This window comes from Folsomia candida, unplaced genomic scaffold (assembly GCF_002217175.1).
Source record: "Folsomia candida strain VU population unplaced genomic scaffold, ASM221717v1 Fcan01_Sc003, whole genome shotgun sequence".
NCBI lineage: Eukaryota > Metazoa > Arthropoda > Collembola > Entomobryomorpha > Isotomidae > Folsomia > Folsomia candida.
Window position 1 is genome coordinate 10,577,830 of NW_019091195.1, and position 21,831 is coordinate 10,599,660.

Sequence of the window (21,831 nt, forward strand, 5' to 3'; positions counted from 1 at the left end):
AATGTAATCCAAGTTTTTCTGTTGCATCAATCCAAGTAATAATAATGGTTCTGGATTGTTATGGGGTTTCAACCAGCAAAGAAATTGAAAACGAAATGTGATTGTAGGTGTCGTGGAGAATTTTTTTGTTCCGTTGTTGTTGTTGGTCTCTCTCTTACTGAGCGAGCCAACTTTATGGGGGAAAGTAGAGAAAGTCACTTTCCGTAATAGATTCTAAATTGGTTAGCAAGTTTTTGGGGTTGGAACATTGAAATGGGAGCTGCTGTGGAAAATGAGAATTTCTTTTGAGATGAATTATTTACTCGCATTTATCAACCCAACATCTTCCCCAATTTACCACTAACTTTGTCCTCTCTTGTAGGAGCAACTTCACAAATTGTGGTTACATGTTCCACGATGACTTTAGCCCTTCCCCACCTAAATTCTCAATTTTCTGAATTTTTCTCTGAATCACTACTTCGGGTTCACCTAACAAACTTTCGAAGCTTAATGGCAAAATAAGGATACCCAAAGAGTTGAAGATTTGCGGACTTTTATATCCTTTGGCTGCCGGAGTTTTGTGTATGTGTATACATGTATACATATTATGTCAGAAATATGTACATATAGTAAAAGTTGAGGAACATTTTTCAACATTTTCATGATATATATCCTCATGCTGTCTCATCTCACCCCCTGAACTCTTCGCCATTTATTCATTCCGATGAGTATAATCCTATATTATAATTATATATTACATATTATTATATATAACTAACTAACCAAACGGCGACTGTAATTTTTGTGGCAATTCTTATCTGTTTTTCCTCTTCCTTTGTGTTTCCAACACTTTAAGGCTGTTTTCAATTTTTTCCATAATGAAGTGTTGAGTAAGGAATACGAAATGGCTGATTACGTGGACTTTTCGGCTTGATTTCCATTTCCTTTTCACTATATTGGCCGTTAGAGTCCATTATCAAGTGAAATCAACTCAAATGGATAGGCTGGGTTTGGGAATCTGTAGAATTTAATTGTGCAGAAACAATCGTCCTCCTTTCGACTCCTTTTCTTGCCTCACCTTCTTCCTTCACAATGTCCCATACTCACTCGTCCAAGTGGAAAGAGTAACCAATGGTCCATTGTTTTCCAAAAGTTAAATACTTATTAAAGTTGACTCATGTAGAAAGACATGACTGATTCCGTGGTTGGGGGAGAGATGAGATCGGTCATTCTCGTGGTATAATTATTACGGAATAAGATTCCATCACCATTCACTTTATTGCACAAGTTGTTCCAGCAGAGCACTTCTTCCACCGTCAAAGCGATGTTCTCATGGTGAAAGAATTCTTACGTTGACAATGGAAGAACATTGTACATTATCACAGTTAGCAGTTGAAATGGAGGCTTTGAGGGAGCATGAGATGGATAGGAATCCAAGAGAAGGGAAGGAGGAGAGGGATAGACTGCGAAATCAAGCGAATCTTGGCTGCTGACATTTACAGGTCCCTTTTGTTTAACTGACTAGATAGGAATTCGACTGCCCACTTCAAGAAAAACTATCCTCAATATACTGAGAAAACACAGAATAAGAAAACATGCAAAAAGGACGTGCAAGTGGTGTTGTAAGATATTGGTGATGAGCATTGGACCTCAGAATTCCAAGGGAATGAGGTGGCAATGCAAAATGCGATGTGAATATGCGCTCTTTGGTACTTGTCAATGCTTCGGACATTTAGTCCTCTTTCCCAAATTGGTCGATGTCATCCTCTTGGGTTGAGGCACAGAATTAGAGGAGTAATACTATACTATCGGGTTGAGGATATACAACAATTCAGGGTGCTTTCTCAATGACGGAACAATACAATTGAGAAAAGGAATGTTCTCGACGGTCAAAATATGTAAAGAATGTTTCTTTGCGATGATGTCTGGCTACTAATGACATATAGTCATGTGACATATACATGTATATGTATACTTGTTAATATGAAATAGCTTTCCTCGTGTGTATGAATCTGTGTTGATATTATTATTGAGCATTATTCTGAATCAAAGTAATGCACCAAATTTCGAACGGAGTAACGATTGTTAACAAAATCCAGAAATCCAAGTAATACATCACACGTACGTATACGTTTTTGAACATTGTTCGCACTTATTATTAGTTCAAACTTTTGAGACTTTTCAGGCTGTGAACATACAAAGTAAAATATTTTCTTTGGATTTAATTCAAACAACTTGAGCAAAAGTATAGATTCGACAAGCTATTGGTTCTGGGGAGAAAAATGGATTAAGCTAAGCATGAATGAGATAAAGGTTGTTGGACTAAGGAAAGCTAAAGCTGATCTCAGCATATTTTCTCAGACAGAACTGAAGCTAAACTCGTGCTTGTCATCTCTCCGCCTTTCACCACCACCACGACGACGACGACCAACAATATCACCAGACCTACGCACATTTTCCCTTCGTTATTCTTTTAATAATAACCGTGGCAGAGGTTGACGACGATAGTTTGGCCGAGATCTATCGACATCAGATCAGACGTCGTGAGTAGGAGATGCAATAATACCTTTGAAGTTTCACTCTATTTTAGGCTCTACTCGCTTATTCCCTTGAGACACGGCTCATGTGATGTTAAAATGGGGCTGGTGAGATAACCATGCAGTGACAATGGCCATCAACACTCGGAAACTCTATATAATCCTTTCACAATCCATGGTTGACAGTGTTGACAGTAAACCAAATAATAAAGAGAAAGTCTTCATCGTCTCTTTATGCAATCATGATATCAAAGAGAATTTCAATATAAAGTAAAGTAAACAGAAATCAGACAAAATGGATTATGATGCAGAAATAATAATTTTATGGAGTGGAAACTTCAGGTCAAAATTGTTCACAAAGAAAGAGGGAGAAAAAAAAACTCTTCAAAGCCAATTCAATTTGAAAATGGCAACTTTGCAATACGAGAATTTCAACGGGAAGTGTGGGGTGTCGAGTTCTTTACGCTGTGTGGAGCCTTGCATCATATTTGCTATATCACAGGCTGAACATTATTTGAAGAATGATCTAAAAATGTGAAACCTTTTACAAAAATGAAGCAGCAACTACTGCGCAGAAAACATGACAGGAAGTGAACATTGGCACATACAAGAATTGAAATTATAAGAATTTATCAGGTGGACGTGGGAAGGTTGGGAAGAGGAAAGTCACCGGTGGTTGGCCAAATACGTCGAGTCTCACCGCGGATTCAGATGCGAGAATCATGCCACTACTGCCCTCTTATTACATATTCTCATGATGAGAATCTCATCGTCTCATAACTGGAAGGGGTTTGTGGCCAGTCTCACATAATTTTATGTACAAGCTGCGCAGTTAATTTTAAAAGTAACAGGTGTAAGAAATGATAGAAGATTAGGATGCAAATCTTACGAAGTCCCTGAAATATTACTTTCCATTTACACGATGAAATTGAGTTATAGACAGTCGGTATTCTGTGGGCAGCACTAGACTAACATTAGACTAGGTCTTCAGTCTCCTGGCAAACATAAAGGCTCTCGTGGCAGAGCAGAATTGCAAAATTGTCACTTTCTGTTGAGAGAAAATAGGTTTTGATTGGGATATCTATCTGCATTCCTATTATCTATGTGTGCACTGATTTGCAATTCCAGAAGAATGTGAGCCTACCGCTTAGGAGGAGAGCGTCACCACCTGCCCTTCACAGATCTCGATGCCCTTTGCATATGTGGCGGGGTCCTATGAGTGTACTAAAACCCTGAAGTGGTTTGACTCCATGGCCACATTTACGACCGCCACTCAAAGGGATGAAAACAACAAAAGTTACCAACTTCAAAAATCCACCAAAAATCCAATTTTGCGCGGATTTTGATAAAATTTGCATTTTTGTGATCCCAGATACTTGCCTGATAATATTCAATAGCAATCTCAACTTTTTTGAAATTTTCGAAATTTTCGAGCTGATTGATGAGCTGATTCGAAAAAATTCAAAATTTCAAAAAAGTTGGGATATCTAGTGGATATGATCACACAAGTATCTGGGATCACAAAAATGTAAATTTTATCAAAATCCGAGCAAAATTGGATTTTTGGTGACATTTAAAGTACATGAAAACAGGGCTTTTTCGTGTTTTTGGCGCCTTTGAGTGGGTGTGGCGGACGCAAATGTGGCCATGGAGTCAAATCACTTCAGGGTTTTAGTACACTCATAGGACCCTACCACATATCCAAAGGGCATCGAGATCTGTGAAGGGCAGGTGGTGAAGCTCCCCTCCTTAGTGCAGTGGAAGGAGAAAGCACTTAGTCAGGAGGAAGACGATATATTTTCAGTCTCGTAAATCTGCCCAACAAACCAGTTCAGTTTGTCATTTATGACGAATTGGTTTACTGAGATTTCTTTAAATTGAACCTCAATGGTTTATTTTATAACAAATATTCCAGTTGAAGGTGAAGTAGCAGTTTGTAATCTACTGAAAAACTACGTACATACGTATCTTACAATTACAATGCCAGGTTTATAATAAAATGGGAAACTTGGGCTACAATGGAAGGACAATCTAATCACCTATCTAAACAAAAAGAAGAAATCAATCTCAGATTCTCCGAGGTAAAATAATGTTCCATTGTTCCAACACCACCTTTCTTCTAGAAACCAATATCGCGAGAGTGGGAATGCGTTACGAGAGCAACACGAATTTGTTCCGGATTGGGAATCTCTGTGGATTTGGATGGTCAACTTAAGCCCAACCACCCTGGACGACAGAAAACATCCATACTTACACTTACATAAGTACACACACACTCTCATCTACTCTCACCTAGGCCAGAAAATCGGTTTACATAGTTCTCTCAGGCTATGTAGCAGCGGTAACGTAGGGAACGGTCCTTTCCTTCCGTCAAAGTCCCACTCACGATAACAGGGTGACAGAAAGCATATAACTATTATCGTCCAAGTCCAATATTTTCCTCTCTTTTCTTTCACGAAGGTTGCGAATTGTGGAGACCAAATCTAGACGAAAGTGTTTTGCTTGTATCGATTCTTTCATTGGTCTCACGTATGTAGCATGGGCCGATTCAACAGCTTGGTTGCTTTCCCGATCTCCATGTGTTCCATCCCATCCGCATGTATCACTTTTTCTTGTTACATCACATTTTCTTTTAAGTGCTTGCCTTCTTCTTTGTCGCCAGTGTTTTTGTGCTCATGTCCTCATAATGTAATGAGGCAGTGGCAGCTTATTGGTGGCGGTGGTTTGGTGTGGCAACACATTTCCGGTTTGAAAAGAGTTCGTAAGAAACGAGGGTCGAATAACACAAAGTACTTACAACCTTCCTCATTTTACCTTCTGCGCCCACAATTACTTTCGCTTTCACCACCACCCGAGTGCCCAGCAGTAAATTCTTGCTAGGCTTCCTCTCGACTTCAACTCAAGGAGATGAGAAGACTTTGGCTAGCGTCGGTGTTTTTTGTCATTTTTCCTGACCGGGAGTTAGTTGACGATTTATTGCTCTTTGTGTGTATGTACATGTGTACTGTATGCGTATATACTGGTCCATGTTCCAGTTTCTTGATGGCGAGGAGCTCGTAATGTTAAAATTAAAATCGTTAAAATGTACATCGCCAGTATACACTTTCTTAGGTTGCATGTCAAATCCAATTATATTGTAATCAAGAAAAAATTGTATGCAAAATATTGTTCATAAAATCACCTACTTAATTTTATTGTGTATTGATCCAATTATATGTAAGTATTTATCTTGTACGAATAAATTAAATCAAACTTGAACTCTGTATATATTAATTAATACATTAATTGAGATTATGGAACTAAATTCAATCATTATGTTCATCATTAAACGAGAATAACCTTTACAATAATCTGTGGTAGTAATGACTATGGTATTTGAAGCACTGTTGAGCAAGAATTCGTACAAGTTATTTCAAAATTTAGTAATCCTAACAGTAAGACCAGAAAAACTGACTCCGTGGAAGCTCTTGATGAAGAACCTGAAACAGATGAATTAAAGGCTGTTACATATGTACATCCTTATTTATCAGTATTCCATTCAACGCGAGGTGGATTTATGATAAATAATAAATTTGAATTGAACGTATACCATGCAATCGACGACATTAAAATATCAAATACATGAGTTTATTGGTATTTCAACTAATTAAGTTACTTCATAAAATAGAGGAATTTGCATATGTATTTTATGTCTCACCAGAACGCAAGAGCGTTTCCGTTCCCGTCAACCGTCGCGGGATAGGATGTATCATTGTAACGTTGGACTTTTTGTCGTAAACGTTTAACACCGTCGCATGACAATAAATTCGGACAGGTGTTACTTTCTCAGGAAGATTAAATGAGATACTGGACAGTGTGGTTTTCGTCAACGGATCTTTCTCATCTTTTCTCGTTTCAGTCTTCAAAACACTTCCATGATCCTGAAAAATATTATTGTTTTTTTGCATTCGATTAATTCAGGAGAATGATACCAAGTTATGCACCAAAGTCCATTGTGTTGTACACATATGTAACTTTTATATTTCCATGCAAGGAGTATAAAAACGATCCAGAATATTAATAATATAACACTGCATTAATAATGCTTCATTGAAATGTCGCAATATGGCCTATTGAATTAAGTTATAATACTTTTCATCAGATATGTACTTAGAAAATTTGAGCAGTAATTGGGACATGAGAAAAAATAGTTGATTTCCCAGTGAAGTCATGATCTTGATTGCTTCACGTCTCTGCGTTATGAGACGCTTTGATAAATGAGACATAGTTTTCTATTGTACTGAAGACTTGATGAGATACCTTGATATCGTTGATGTACCAGGTAATATTAGACGAGGGAAAGGATGGCGGACTTCGGCATTCGGCTGAGACCAGGTCTCCAGGGTGGTATTGAGGTCGGCTGTCCAGTCGCATTATTGGCGCACTCTCTCCAATCACTATATACATCATACTAATATAAAATAAAAGATTAATCCCGTCACAGACGACGTAGAATTAATCACGAAATATTGTCCCTCTCGATTTCTTAATTCCGTTCTGGATTTCTTAATTCCGTATCGGGAATCGAGCCACAAAGTTAGATGATGAAGTCATTTGATATGTTTTAATAGCAGCAATTTGATAAAGTGTGGTTCAATAGATGGAATTAATTGTTGCAAGAGTGTTAAATAATGCGCCATATTGACGCATTGTCAACTTTTCTTAGGTGATGCTATTTTTAAGAGTCAGTTTGACAAACCTCTTGTACAGTACAAGTTGAATATGAAATCCATCTAATTTACGGAAAGAATGAACAACGTTTGCTTAACTATGTGCTTGAAAATTTATATTCAAAGTTCAAAAGGCTTTGCGTATCATCGCTCCTGTCGATGCATACATCTCGTCTGATACCTTATGTAGTCCTCTTTCTATTCTTTGTCATTCTAGTCATTACGCATTACTGTCATCATACTTTTCTACGTATATAAATTCTTTATGACGACTTCCTCAAAAATAGGAAGTGTGATCCCACCGCAGCCAAGTCATTAGTATTTTGCTGCGAAAAGTGCGGAAAAAGTCTCCAGTAAAGATTGCTTTTTAGATCAAATGTGGCTTTCTTGGCTTTGTGGTTCCGATGCTCTGCTACTTACACTTGGCAACGCTACTGAAAATTACTAGATTGCGTAGTAACTTTCGTCTTTTGCTTTGAGATGTCGATATAAAATAAAATGTAATGAAAATTCATACCAATAACTCGTATTTCGCGTGAGTCGTCACGCGTCTCGAAAGGGAACTCTGCCGCAACGCTACATTTGTACAACCCCGACGTTTGAAAAGAAGCGTTTTTGAGGACGACGTCGTGGTCGTTGGAAATTGTCACCTATACAGACAAAAGGCATCACATAAATAAATATGACATAATGCTCCTCCATAAATCGATTCTTGGTGCAAGCAACGGAAGTGCAGGGGGTTTTGATTTTGATGGGTGAACTCTGCAACTATACCGTAGGAACATTATAGATTCGCCATAGCTTTGCTCGGAAACTCATAACTGCATTTTGTCAAGGTTAGGTGTAACTTTTTCTGTCATTTGGTATTTAGACCTTTCACATATGTACATATAACATATAAGAACCATTTAAACGGTTGCATTAAAATCCATGTAATTATGACACTGCGAAAAAATAAATTATCCAGAAGCGTAGCAGTAGAACCACTCAAGATCCAGATCGAAAAGAAGGGCATTATTGCATCTCTTTTCGGGGACAGCAGAGTTGGTCGTCGTTGCGATCGAGATGGTATGGGAAGAAACCTCCCAACGAATGATGATGCTGCATCTTGAGCAGAGTTGAATTCTAAAAGCCAACTTAATATATTATCGAAGAAGGTTTTATTGATACTCGATTTCTTTCTGCAAGACGCTTTTATACACAAGATTAATAGCCCAATAAATTTAAGTTGGGAAATATTTCTTTCAATTGTTCCTACGGATTCTGTGTACCACCTTTTCTGCACTTCTCTCATCCCAATCGTGGTGTGGCCATTCACTCGACTACTTACTACACGAAGCCTAAGTACATTGACAATACGAAGGAAGAGATATTTTCAAAGCTGACAACATTTTCCACCGTTGTTGTTAATTCCTCATTTTGGCAAGGACCTAGACCATTTCGGATCGCAGGGGATAAATATTTCTATGCATAAGAACACTAAATACGAGGCATAGACATAGGAGAAAGCAATTCTTACATCTACATAAACACCAGGAAGGTTGAAGGCCAAGGCTGGTGGTGTCTCTTTGGGGAGGAAGCGGAAAAATTCCTTGAATGGAGGGGGGCCTTTGTACCACTTTGTGGCATATAGAGTTTCTTTCTCCAGGTCGTAGTGGCAAGACAGACGGACGTCAGCCCCACGCCGGACATATTTTGGTGCTATGACCTCCACATGCTTTAGTCCAAGCAGTCCTGAAATAGCAAAATGACAATTACGAAATGTGAAATGTACAAAATAAGAGACAGAGATACATATGCACACACTGGCTTATATTTTGGAAAGTTTTAAAGCAAATAAGTTTGCATCTGAAAGATTTTCAACTGACTAATTGTATTCAAGAGAAACGATAGTCATCGTCATCGCCTACAATATGTAGTACATATTTGTGCACCATGCCCTAAGTAGCACAGTAGGGTCGTGTTAATTTTCAAAGGTAGGCACATCTCTTTGAGGCGTTGGTAACTATTTTAGATAAGTACAAGTATAGATGAGGAAAGATAAGTATAACCCTGGTTCACGTTGAAGCAATATTGAATACAGAGCGGTATGTCAGATTTTTAGCATGATGAATCGCACCTGTCACTCTTAATTCCTGGATTTGCATACTCGAGCTTGTCCTCCCCTCTTTTTACTACCTGCCGCATGTCATGAACCATTTAAATGTTCGAGAGGAAGTTGAGAGCGTCATGCCTGACAAATGCTCCATCTTCTCCCCCTCACCTCGAATTATTGGAACTCAACCAGAACCACTCTCGCCCCACTAAACTGCTTTTAAACCGACTGGGATTATATTTATGAATTGCTCCGTGATTTATTGACACTCTTTCCCCTTATTCTGCCCCTCAATTTGTGCCATCGCCATTCATACAAATTCCAACTAAAACCTCCGTCGACTGCGGTACACAAACACTCTAATTCATTTTTTGTGTGTAAAATATATGTCGAATCGACCTGAGCGCGTAGCCCATATTTTATGTATTCTAATTCTATCTCAATATTATGTAATCGAACGGAAAACGAAGTACAATATGCAAAATTAGACAATCCTAAAATATCAATGGGCTACAGTTTATCAATATTACCAGAGTCCATAATTATGGATATTCGAAATTTTCAATCATATTAGATCATATAATTGCACATACAGTTGGCAAAAAAATTGAAGGGACCTTTACGTATTTTTAAGTGCAATCTAATCTCTAAGTACACATGCATATGATCCACTGTTCAAATATAAACTTGTAGCGACATTCAGAACGTCATGTATGCTGTACTCCATTTCCTGATTCACTGCTCGTTTCTCACAAGTTTTAGTTGACAAAACCAGTATGAAATGAAGTATGAAAATAAATTAGGGACAAGGCCACAATGATTGACTCGAGCAAATTAATCAGAAGTTCCTGACTGTCGGTTTGTGATGTCTGAATCAGCTTCCGTTTAATTCTAGGTGTTATATAAAGTTAGGAAATTATTGCATCCAGAACATGGATAAGAAATATTTTAATAGAAACTTTGCTGATTTCTTTTATTTTGGTCAAATAAATACAATTGAAATTGTGAGAAAGTTGCGCAATCAATGGCTACAAAAATTTTAATTGGCTCAACCAGTTGGGCACATAAAAGGAAGTTGATAGTTAACACAAAAACACAACCATTCTCTTGTTAATTCTTATCAATAAAGCTATATTTCTATCACATAAATACTTATCAACTAAATATTTATTAACATTTGCACAAGAGAATCATGTAAAAATACCTCGGTGTAACGCCCGGACTTTGACAATAAGCTCACCTGGTATAATGTTGAGGGTGAATAAAGCTATTGTTAAAGCCACACATGATGGCAACCACTGATCACGACTCATATTGTTTCGCTAACTCGAGCAGATTTTTTGCACTGTGAACATTATAATTTTTCAGTTGATGACTTTCGACAGGCAGTGGAGTCGAGACACGTAATGGTAAAAAAATCGTAGTAGAGACACATGTGTATCCTATTCCTTTTCTGGATAATCAAAACTTTTTCCGGTCACGGTGGTGCACAAAGTTTGAGGAGGCAGTGCGAGCGAGTGAATGGTTATCTGCTGTCAAATTAAGGACGATTGTATGCAAAAATAGGAAAAAAGACGGGGAAAGTCAACTTGGATTTCTTGTAGCAGTGAAGCCGAGTTTGAGGTGGACTTCCGTCTCAGGTGACAAGCAGCTGTCCTCCACTGTCTTAAAAGAGTTTAAAACTTTTGTCGTACAACTTAACTCATTAAATGATAATTTCCTCCTTTTTCTCTTCACCCTGATGTCAAGTAAAGTCAAGTAAAGTGCTCATTTGTTCAATACACTTTTGTATTCACTTGGATTCTTTGTGAGCTTCTCTCTAAAAGTTTTAATTAGCTTCCCTTTGTGCCCTCTTTATTTTTATGCTAAGATGACGTCCAAAAGTCTTTCTTTGTTCGAAGGAGGAGAATTTATTATTATTCCACTTTTAGATTCCTTCCTCTTTGCCAGTCAACGATCCTGGTCCAATCCGAGTGTCGAAAATGACAGTTAAAAATATGACTTCAGCTGTGTCGCACACTACGACGCATATTTTTTAATGAAGTAAATGTTTCAGTTCCAGACATGAGAAGATGAATCATTTACACGTGTCTTGTAATAAAGTAGGACAGTCACGCTGTTCTCATTTTTATTCTCCTTAATTATGGATCACAGTTGAGCTATTTATTAGCAGAATCAGATTTATTGGGGAAAATGAGACGATGTGGTTATGACAGATACATTGTAATATTTTATTTGCCCTGTTGACTTGACATTGCAGATTATTCACTTTGTGATAACTATTCTAGGAACAAGTGTAAGTTAGTTATTTACAAATATTGATCCCTGCTTATTCATGAAAAAGTTCAATCTTCGTCGTAATGCGAATGACTGATTGTGAGTGAACCATATTTCTCTTCCAGTGAGACTGCCAATATTTTTATAGCACTGCGATAACTTGTGGGGCGAAAGGAGACGAGTGTGTGGATGATACAACTGAGGATGAGACAATACCACCAAGTCAGAGCTCTGTCGACAACTAACTCTCGGGTGAAAACTCTGCGATGAAGGTGCGTTTCGTTGGATTTGAGGAGACTATGCGCTGCAGGAGCAGTAGGAAACTGAGACTGACGATGAGACTGAACGAAATAACACGTTTTATGAGATTTTGGGATCGGGTCTTACACTTTTCATTCCTTCTTCTTTCGTGCTCTCGCTTTCTTCCTTGTTATGTATTCTCAAACTATACGACTTTCGACTGCTGTGGGTCGTCTTTTTGGGATGGATGTGATTGTCTGGTTGGGGAAAGTGCCGAGTGCTGATGGGGTGGTTAGAGGACGGAGGAGTGGCGATGATACGCTATAATTGGATTCCGGTATGTAGAAAGATCAACAGCGGGCGATGGCAGTTTGACTTCATGCCTAAACCCATTTTGTAGACCGAGTCTCAAAACTGACCCCCTCATTTAATGACTCTTATCTGACCGAATATAGGAACGCAATAGTCATAAATACTAATATCAGCACCATGGATGAAACCAATTCTGGAAAGCTTGATGTTTTCTCAATAAGGGTGGAAATACCCACCAGCTATTAACTTTTGAGATTCGGCCTTTTATCCCAACCTGATTTTTTACGATACGTCCTCTTTCGCCACAAACGGCATCATATTTTCATCCATCATGTGATTTGGTATTGAGTGGACATATATAGCCCTAGCATTATACATAAGTTATAGGGCTTAATATCAACTCACTTTGACGAAATATTTGTATACGTATGGAAGTAGGTGCACACTACATACTTACGTACATGACGTTTTAATGTGCTATTGTATTCATTTAATTAACTTTAAATAAGGTCGACAAAGATTGTCAGTGGAATTTTTAATTTTGAAATTGTAAAGTTTTATTTACTGAAATATTTCCCGGTTTATCACAATCTGATTTGTGTTTAGGACATGTTTTTAAAGGAAGTACTAATATTTTCTGTTCAAACTATTTGGGAAAAGGTTAAAAAAGTGTATCCTTAAATTATTTGGTAATTTTGTCATAACTTAAAACTCACTAAATTGTACATTGACGATTCTAAAAGTTGGGATTTAAATCCTTAAAATTTGCCCTAAGCAATAGCAGTTAAAAAAGTTGTTTCACAATACAAATATATATACGCTAATAAAATTGGCAAGATGAATATAATAAATTTAAAAGATTAATTTTTAGACTTTGAGTCATCCACTGGCTGTTTATAAGCTTCAGAAATCACAAAGTCAATGGCTTCAACTGCTGCTTTCTCTGCAGATGGATACTCAGCCTCTGCTTCCTGACTTTCTCCATCATCAAACTCGACACTCTTTTCGATTGTCTCAGTTTCGACTTGTTTCGATATTGGTGAAGGTGGCTCATTTTTTTCCACATCTCGTCGGATCTCTGTCTTTGTACGATTTTGAGCACTGGCCAAAGAAACTGTGTCCTTTCCCGTCCCTGTGTCGCAACTTCCGTTGGGATATCCAGCCATTTCTGTCTCATTGTGGCCGTGTTGCTCATCCACCAACTTCCCATTCCTAAAGTGCATCAAGCCTTTGTTGTGAAATCCTGATGCGGACACTTTGGAGTACTTCCGTTTGTTCTTGTTCTTGTTCTCCAACGAGAGTGCGTATGCTTTATCCGTCGTTCCGTTCAAAAGACAAATAGCGTAAATAAGAAATCCTAGACCCATCCAGACCGAGAAACGAATCCAAGTCATCCCGGAAAGTTTCATGATCAGATAAGTATTCGCCAATATGCTGAGGCCAGGGATTAAAGGAACACAAGGCACCTATGTATACCACGAATGCAAATTATGTGCATGCAATATTTATGTATCACTTTAATCACATATTATTTTTATGCAGTGATACTTTTTGCATGATGTTGAGCAAGACAAAACGTACCTTAAAGGAAATTTTAACCCTTGAAACTGGTTGTGATGCTAAAGAAATTAGAATCAAAATTAATGCAATGCCCAAAATTGCCAAAGCACACACAGGTCCAACACTGCCTTGAATAATTCGATCTTCAGCAAATATTGCAACAGCACAAAATGAGCCTGTGATTACACCTGAAATATATTTAAAATTATTACATATTAGGATAGTAATACATAAATATGTGTATGCTGTTCACTAACAATACATCGCCACTGCATAGTTTGTATAGGCAGAAGATAATTCAGTGGGACGCGTTGATCTCATCGAGTTGAAAATTTGTCCAAAATAGTTGCAAGACGTCATTTTAATTAGTGTTTGTGATGAATCTATAGTACAATCAATGTCGTCAGCGCCATCGACATCTTTCCGGTATCTGCAAAGACGCGTGTGTTAGACACAAAATAAAACGATGCATTTATAAAAGCATATTTACCTCAGGCAAAGAACGCACACAGCCACTAACGTATAAGCAGTCAAAGTTCCAATACTCATCATGTCAATGAGTGCCTGGAAATTATCAATTCAATATTTCACTTGGCGGACAACTAATAAAAACTAACTTAATAAAAAATGTATTACCTCCAGTCGAAAAATGGCAGCCATTAAACCTATAACGAATACATGTATGTGCATATGTGTTTATGTATCATTGGATTAATCTACTCGCATTATGAACCCTTCAATATCGCCTCACCTCCAAACGTGCCAGCTATCAGAGTTGCAATTAAGGGAGTATGAAATCTGTCAAAATATTGGATCGCTGATAATAAACTTTTTGTTTAACAAATATATAGTTTTCATTAAATTTACCTGGGATGGACTTTAGCCAAAAATTTGAATAAAACTCCATCGCTGGCCTTAAATGCATAAATCATATGAAAAAATCATAAATTTTCCAATATTACAATTTTACAAACCATTGCATAGATAACTCGTGGCATGGGGAACATTGCGCCCAGTAAACTAAAAAAAACAAGTAGAATATGTTCCTTTCTTGTTTATGTTCAATAATATATTAAACAAAATCATTAATTCACAGCCAAAATATACCTTGTCGATAACCCAAATAAGGCCCCTGCCGTTACAACCTAAGTCATAAACACCATTCTTAATATTTTTTGTACTATTTAATATTGGCTTATATGTATCAGTTACCCATTGTCCAAATGTAAAATCCACACGTAGGAAAGCCTGTGGCAATGGAGCTTCAGAGTCCTGCGTAAAAAGTATTTATAAAAACCTACGTAACAGGACCTCGAATTTAAGTTTAAATACTTAAATAATTGCAAACTTGAAAGTGATACCTGCAGGTAGTAGGGGACCATCATGGTCAGAACGACCGATATTCCAAAATACGCAAGGAAAATAAATAGCAAAGACTACAAAATAACAGAGGAAAATCATATGCATTTGTACATCAGTATTGGTTTAGATTACATACAAATATGATCGCAATTGGAATTGATCGCTGAGGGTTCTTGGCCTCCTACAAATACATTAAACCACAAAACAAGCGTATTTAGTCCCGTGCTCATATTATTATTTGGCAATTAAAAATTGGTAAAATTCTACCTCTCCAGTGGTGGCAATGCAATCGAACCCCACAAACCCATAAAAGCAGGTAGCTTTAAATGGAAATAAAGAAATAGTAATTAATATAGCTTGATAATCCTTGTGATCGTAAATTTGCACGAAACTGGACTAAAACTAACCAGCGCCTTTCATTCTGTAATTAACATAATCATTTTATTCATGCGTATTAGTTATGCTTTTAAAATTAACTTCCATACATTCCGTGAAAACCGAAGGGAGCGAAGCCCCCATCACCCACTTTCTCTGATGTCATATTTGCAGTTGAATTCAAAATGTCTTCTTTTCGCAAAGCCCAATTCTTCGGATCGGCTAAATTTGATTGTAATAAGTACAGATTATACTGCTTACACATACATACATACGTACATATACAGCCAGCCATACGCGGTCGAAAAATACGTCATCGAATTGTGTCAGTCAAAGAATATGATTAGCTTAATTTCGCACTCTAATACGTTTCATGCATTTCATAAGAAATATTAAAAAATCAAAAATTATCGCCACAAATTGTAGATTCCGCTAATATTATTTAATTACGCGTTTTTCGACCTGTATGACCACGAACGTAGACATATTTATGTCAAACCCACCATAGAAGGAGCCAGCAACAATCACAAATATTACAACCCCGAGATTAAGGGCTGTGAAGAAATTGTTGACAAAGGAGGATTCTTTAACTCCAAAAGACAGCAAGAGTGTAAGCACAATTGTAATGGAGAAAGCAAACGCATCAAAGTAGTCCGACAGAAATTCTACTTTAATTGGAACATATGCGTTGAATGCGTTGCTTAACTCGTGGTGAAATATTTGATCCACATAACCAGAGTAGCCTTTCGCCACGCTGGCAACTCCTGCAAAATAATTTCTAAACTGTATTAACTAAAATTTTGATATTCTCATCTGCAAATATTTATTATAAGTTTGTATGAAATTGAGACAATTCACGTATTCTTACCAATCACATATTCCATAATTAAGTTCCATCCCACAATAAATGCAATGACTATAAGTAGCAAAGCATGAAAACATACATAATAAATATATCATTTGCACTACACATGTTTCAAAAAAGTCTGTAAATCAGTGTATCACCAACTTACGCTCTCCAACGCATACATAACTGTATACGTACGCACTTCCTGGAAGCCAAAAAATAAATTAAAGAATTAAGGACACTTGATGACCAATTCGATACATTACTAGTTAAGACATCTTGCCTGCTTTGGGAACCCTGGCACCAAATTCAGCGTAGCACAGGCCTAAAAATGTCAATTACACCATTTAGGAATGAGACATTATCATAATGATAATCACTAAATAAAATAAAAATGTGTACGTGGTGCATATTATCATTACCAGCAAGAACCGAAGCTAATGCTGCAACAAAGAACGAAATGACCACCGCAGGACCCGCAGAATCCTTGGCCACACTGCCTGTACAAAGAACATCAATTGTTTTACTAAATTAACGAGTTTAACAGATTTGAAACTTTTTTCATAAATGTCCAGACCTGCGAGTACATAAACTCCGATGCCGAGTGTGCTTCCGATTCCCAAAAGTGTCTATAACATATTTGCATACATTGTGTACATTTAATTATAATTATAATTGTATAGTATTACCAGGTCAAGGGTTGAGAGAACCCTGTTTAGCTGGGTTGAATTTTCCTCACGGTCCACCAACTTTTTTCTCAAGAACTTTCCAAATAAATTCAACATTTTTGCAGATTCACTGGTAGCTTTTATTTACGAATTCATGACACTGTAAAATGCCGGACGAGGTAAGTGGAGATTGGAAGAAAGAACACCAAGACTTTGTATTTTAATGAGCAGGATGTCTCATTAGGTTATCAAGTTTGAGATGTTAGATTTTCTGAGAAAGATTTGTCTATTGTTTGCCGTCACTGTATTGTATTGAATTAGCCTTTCACATATGACACGCAAATAGTTGACTCCTCTGATGTGGCGTTTAAAATTTCAAGTCCATCCACAATACGCAAATGAGTTCACTTTCATATGAAACATGTAACGTATTCACTGCATAATATGAATTACCACTCACTAATGCAGAACACTGTCCAGGGATTCGTTTGTAAGTCAACTTCCTAATTGATTAACATATCTCGGCAATAATCTTTATACTACTGGCTACCGGTCATTAAAGTTCACTTAGCATCGGCTTGTGCACTTGTTCATTTGTTAATGTTTGGAATAATAACTGATGTGGCTCAATTGTCGCTCTCTGATTTTATACTTGACACAATGCAACTTCCAAGCGTTGAGTACCTATACAAAAATTGACAATGGAGGAATGTGCCATTAAGATCGAAGGTTTAATTGTGCAGAAAGAATTGTAGTATGTGCTTAAAGCTATTTAGGATTGTACAAAGATCCGACTTTATATAAATATTAGACTCAACTTTAGCATAGCTAAACTTCCAAACACAATTCCATGTATTCCCAATACTACTACTATGCACGAGATATAAGCAGATCCGGTAATTGACAAAACTAATTCATCTCGTGGTAAATACGACGAGTTGTGAATAATCCGTGTTCCAAGGAATGCGTTGTCTCAACCTGAGTTGCATACGTTTGAGCATAAAATGTAGCAAATCTTTCCATATATCCAATGTCGACGACATGTGTTTCCTTCCTGTAGATCAAGATCAAGCTTATTTAAAAATAAAATGCTTCTGCATGATTTTTGTTTTCTCTGTTCCAATCTTATGAAATTCCACCCAGTTTACAGCTTTATGCGAAATCAAGTGTAGGTTATTGAGCCGATGAGCTCATGATTATTGGCTGCTATAGATTCGATATTGGGCTACGGATGTACGATTGTGCCAAAGTCATGCACTTGAGCATAGTGAGCTTGAATTTTCGGATGACTGTCGCCGCCTCCAAGAATTATGCACATCAACCACTTCAACCGTATTAATGTGTGTGTATTTCCGTAATTTGCACTTTATTCCACACTCTTCATTTGGGTTGGATTTAATTTTAAGGAGATTCTTCCTTCCACATTTCTTTCACTTGCCTCTTGACTGGATATTTACGGTGGTCGTAAAACACCTCTGCAGACAGTTGTTGGGTTGCGACTTTAGTACACGGAGTACTATAATATATATACGTATGTACGTAGGTAGATACTAAATAGCACTGATCACGATGTGCTACTTGTCGCCCGCGTGCTTCCTCTTGATTAGCTGTGAATGAACTTTTCGACATTCAAGGATATTAAATTGACTTCGTTTCTATTATACTTAGACAATCTCCCATCGCTGGAAGAAATAAACTCGATCCAGATCGATTCGTACAATTTCAACGCTTGAAGGTCAGGCCAGTACGATTTTTGTGGTGAAAAATAGCTTGAATAGCATGGAATATTTTCCTTTATCATGGGGATTAGATTTTGAGGTTAATTGTATCCATCTACAGATTTTGTATACTTTTCATGCTGGGTTGTGAACATGAATTAATACAATTTATTATTGCAAATGAGTGCATGACATGTGCAGAATTCACAATAATGCATTGCAGCTTTTATTCACCGCATAGGTTATGCTAGCTCATCACCATCGTGTCATTATTTAGGTCAAACATGGGTGAATTGACGCGTGTTTTTGGCATGATTTTCTACTTGTGTATCCAAATGGAATAAATAAGTTGCACGGGTTATGAAACCAAGACTTTTGTGCACATTTAGAATAAGACTGGTATTACGCATATTTTTAATAGTTTCAGCCCACAGAAGGCTGAAATTCGGCATGAGTGATGGTTCAAACGGAGGTATAAATTCGGAATATGAAGCCAAACTTAAAATTTTTTCAACATTAAACTTTCCCACAAGATTCTGATGTTCCGGCCGAAAGAATGATCTTGGGACAAGACTTCCGGGATGAGATGAAGATTGTCCGGCCCCGGTCCTATCAGGACAACACTAATTAGAACAACCTCATTTGGAATAGCTAAGCTGTTCACAAAATACATTCCCTGATGTGACTCTGTTCTTTACTGCAACACTGTTCCAATCACGGTCACTCTGATTTCCAACCTTGTCGTCAGAATATACTCACAACATCATTCGTATACTCATGCGCTAGTTTTCTACATATTTAGTATGAACTTGTACACGAGTAGTAAAACATAAATACGGTTCGAAATAATTATCATTAATTCGTAATTATCGTGTGCCTTGAATACCTGAGTAACTAAACGATAAGTGATTCAAGATGATTTTCTCATTGTCTAATACGGCTCAATTGACTACGAAAGGAAATTCCGTACAAATGATTATTGTTTCTTATAATTGTTTAGACGGCTGTCATATAAGGTTAACAAGCACTATGTTTCATAAAAATCTAGAAAGCTATGTGTGTATTTATTACACAAGCATCAAACAAACAAAATTGCATTAATTCATATTTTCACTCATCAGGTAGAAAAGAAAAACAGTGTGGATGGTTCAAGTAATAATTAACAACAACGCAGAGTGATTTTATGCATGTTATTTACTAACATTGGTGGTAACAGTTGGATAGGAACATTTTCATTGTGGATTAACTTTAGCTTTACATTGTGCAAATTTTTGATAATATTCCGTCTGCAAAAGTTGCAAATCTCCGCAAGCTCCGGGTCCATTTTTGTGGATTCTTGCAAAATCTTCGCAATCAATAATCCCATCTTGGTTACAATCCTGCATAAATTACAGATTTTAACATTACATTCACATTATTACATCATGTCTTTGTCCAAACTTGTGCACAATTGTAAAAAATATTTTAAATAGAAAAATAATGCATGACATGTATTCATTAAATAACAAATGTAACGTCGATCTACCTTTGCATATTTTCGTGCATAGGATCTTACGCTCTCTGCCGCACAGTACAAATCGTTGGAACAATCACTGTAAGCTAATAAAGTAAAGGATTAATTTTTTGTTTTTTCCATGTATGATTTGATAACAACGAATGGAGCAAACTACCATTTGTGGGATTCGATCCTTTTATCATAAGTTTTCCAGCATCAGCCCAGAAAGGCCATGTTAAACTGGAAAAATGAGTAGCATATTAAAGTTTTATTATTTATTACGGAAGAGAAAAAATGCTCACAGAAATGGTCCACAAACACCCCCATCAGTACAACCTTTAAACGATAAAACAGTTTACTTTAATACTCGAAACTTTAAAATTTCTATTTACTAAAGTAATTTAATTTATGAATTGTGTTAGAAATATCCAAAAATACACATATGATGAGGTATTTTTCCAACTTTTTAAAATCACCTTGATTTTTATTGCATCCACTGCTTGCATGGCAAATGCAACCCAGACACTCGTCTGATATTTCTTGACCATCTCCTCCATTGATGAGCAAAACTATGAAAACTAGACTGCAGATCAGAGAAGCAAGTTGTTGATACATTTCCAAGAACCTCAATTTTTAAATCACTTGGAGAAATATTATTGACCACTTCACCAAACAAAATGTATCTCGTGAATGAATTCATGTGACGCATTTATGTGTACGCATCATCTCATCAGGAACAGCATGAATATGCTGCATTATTAGACTCCCAAAAATGGACAATTACTAAATTCTCAATGAGACTAACATATGTAATCGTCTTAAGAATTAGTAGTAGCTTGTTATTGTTGACGGTCTATAACGATATCAATGATGACTGTGCTTATGAAGACGAATTAGTCAAGGTGATAACAATAATAAGCCATAAATTTCATGATTCAGGTACTCGTCGTTTTTGTTCGTTCGTCTTATGCCACATTATTGCTGTGTCACTTTACATCAATTATTGGAGGATGATCTCATAATATAGGAATTAGGGATCCATCAAAATGCTTCCATTCTTTTTGTTTAGAGTAACATAATTGGTCCATCGAATTGAAAAAGGCATTTCCTAGCATTCATAGTTTTTCTTATCGAGGCAAATACCTAACCACGAAAAAAATTACTAACAAGGGAACCTTAAGTACTGTCACATCTCGATTTCCTTTCGGATGGTCTTAATTGATAGAAAATTGAGTGTAACTAAAACCTTGTCGTAGGACAAACGGTGCAAAATCACGTTTTTGTGAAATTTTTGGCGAAAGCTGCGCCAAACTTCCAATTTTTCCAATGCTTTTAACATAGGTAACAGCCTTCAGAATAATGAAATTAAGTTTATAAATTATATACCTGTCCGTAATTTCATGCTGATTACCAACATGCACAAAAATTCATGCAAACATTGGCCAACTTTTTCCAAATTGAGAAAATCTGCAAAATTTTCTAAATTTGAATTTCGTCGTTTTTTGAAATTTTAATATATAGGACGTCCTATATATGCCATATACATAGGACTACATATTTATATGTGCCATAGTGGAGGGACCCCAGAGGGTCCCTCCAAGATAAATTTTTTTCCAGTTTTCCAAGAAGCTTAAAATCTCGAACAAGGTATGGAAAA

At 36.9% G+C, this 21,831-nt stretch overlaps 3 protein-coding genes across 4 annotated transcripts; all 3 read right to left on the reverse strand.

Moving 5' to 3' along the window:
• Positions 1 to 5,582: 5,582 nt before the first annotated feature.
• On the reverse strand, positions 5,583 to 11,937 carry LOC110847813. The gene is made up of 6 exons (XM_022094819.2): positions 10,561 to 11,937; positions 8,745 to 8,959; positions 7,743 to 7,875; positions 6,816 to 6,952; positions 6,214 to 6,436; positions 5,583 to 5,995 (listed from the first exon to the last, which is right to left on the reverse strand). Exons 1-6 carry the CDS (start codon positions 10,631 to 10,633, stop codon positions 5,883 to 5,885), a joined length of 894 nt encoding a protein of 297 aa, XP_021950511.1. The 5' UTR covers positions 10,634 to 11,937; the 3' UTR covers positions 5,583 to 5,882.
• Positions 11,938 to 12,681: 744 nt separating this feature from the next.
• Positions 12,682 to 18,441, reverse strand: LOC110846026 (high affinity cationic amino acid transporter 1). 2 transcript variants are annotated; one of them, XM_022092626.2, is made up of 22 exons: positions 16,983 to 18,441; positions 16,871 to 16,922; positions 16,716 to 16,793; positions 16,577 to 16,618; positions 16,460 to 16,498; positions 16,315 to 16,362; positions 15,950 to 16,210; positions 15,557 to 15,668; positions 15,479 to 15,492; positions 15,339 to 15,391; positions 15,208 to 15,252; positions 15,071 to 15,145; positions 14,922 to 14,981; positions 14,817 to 14,854; positions 14,684 to 14,729; positions 14,577 to 14,623; positions 14,461 to 14,507; positions 14,346 to 14,374; positions 14,200 to 14,273; positions 13,967 to 14,139; positions 13,731 to 13,897; positions 12,682 to 13,615 (listed from the first exon to the last, which is right to left on the reverse strand). In XM_022092626.2, the coding sequence occupies exons 1-22, from the start codon at positions 17,076 to 17,078 to the stop codon at positions 13,010 to 13,012; spliced, it is 2,202 nt and encodes a 733-aa protein (XP_021948318.1). In that variant the 5' UTR covers positions 17,079 to 18,441; the 3' UTR covers positions 12,682 to 13,009. The 2 variants fall into 2 exon arrangements, with proteins under 2 accessions (XP_021948318.1, XP_035706060.1); XM_035850167.1 differs by having other exon boundaries at positions 16,716 to 16,789; positions 16,983 to 17,071.
• Positions 18,442 to 19,854: 1,413 nt separating this feature from the next.
• On the reverse strand, positions 19,855 to 21,352 carry LOC110845824 (lysozyme). Its single transcript, XM_022092341.2, has 5 exons — positions 20,651 to 21,352; positions 20,477 to 20,510; positions 20,350 to 20,414; positions 20,205 to 20,278; positions 19,855 to 20,058 (listed from the first exon to the last, which is right to left on the reverse strand). The coding sequence occupies exons 1-5, from the start codon at positions 20,787 to 20,789 to the stop codon at positions 19,912 to 19,914; spliced, it is 459 nt and encodes a 152-aa protein (XP_021948033.1). The 5' UTR covers positions 20,790 to 21,352; the 3' UTR covers positions 19,855 to 19,911.
• Positions 21,353 to 21,831: the final 479 nt, after the last annotated feature.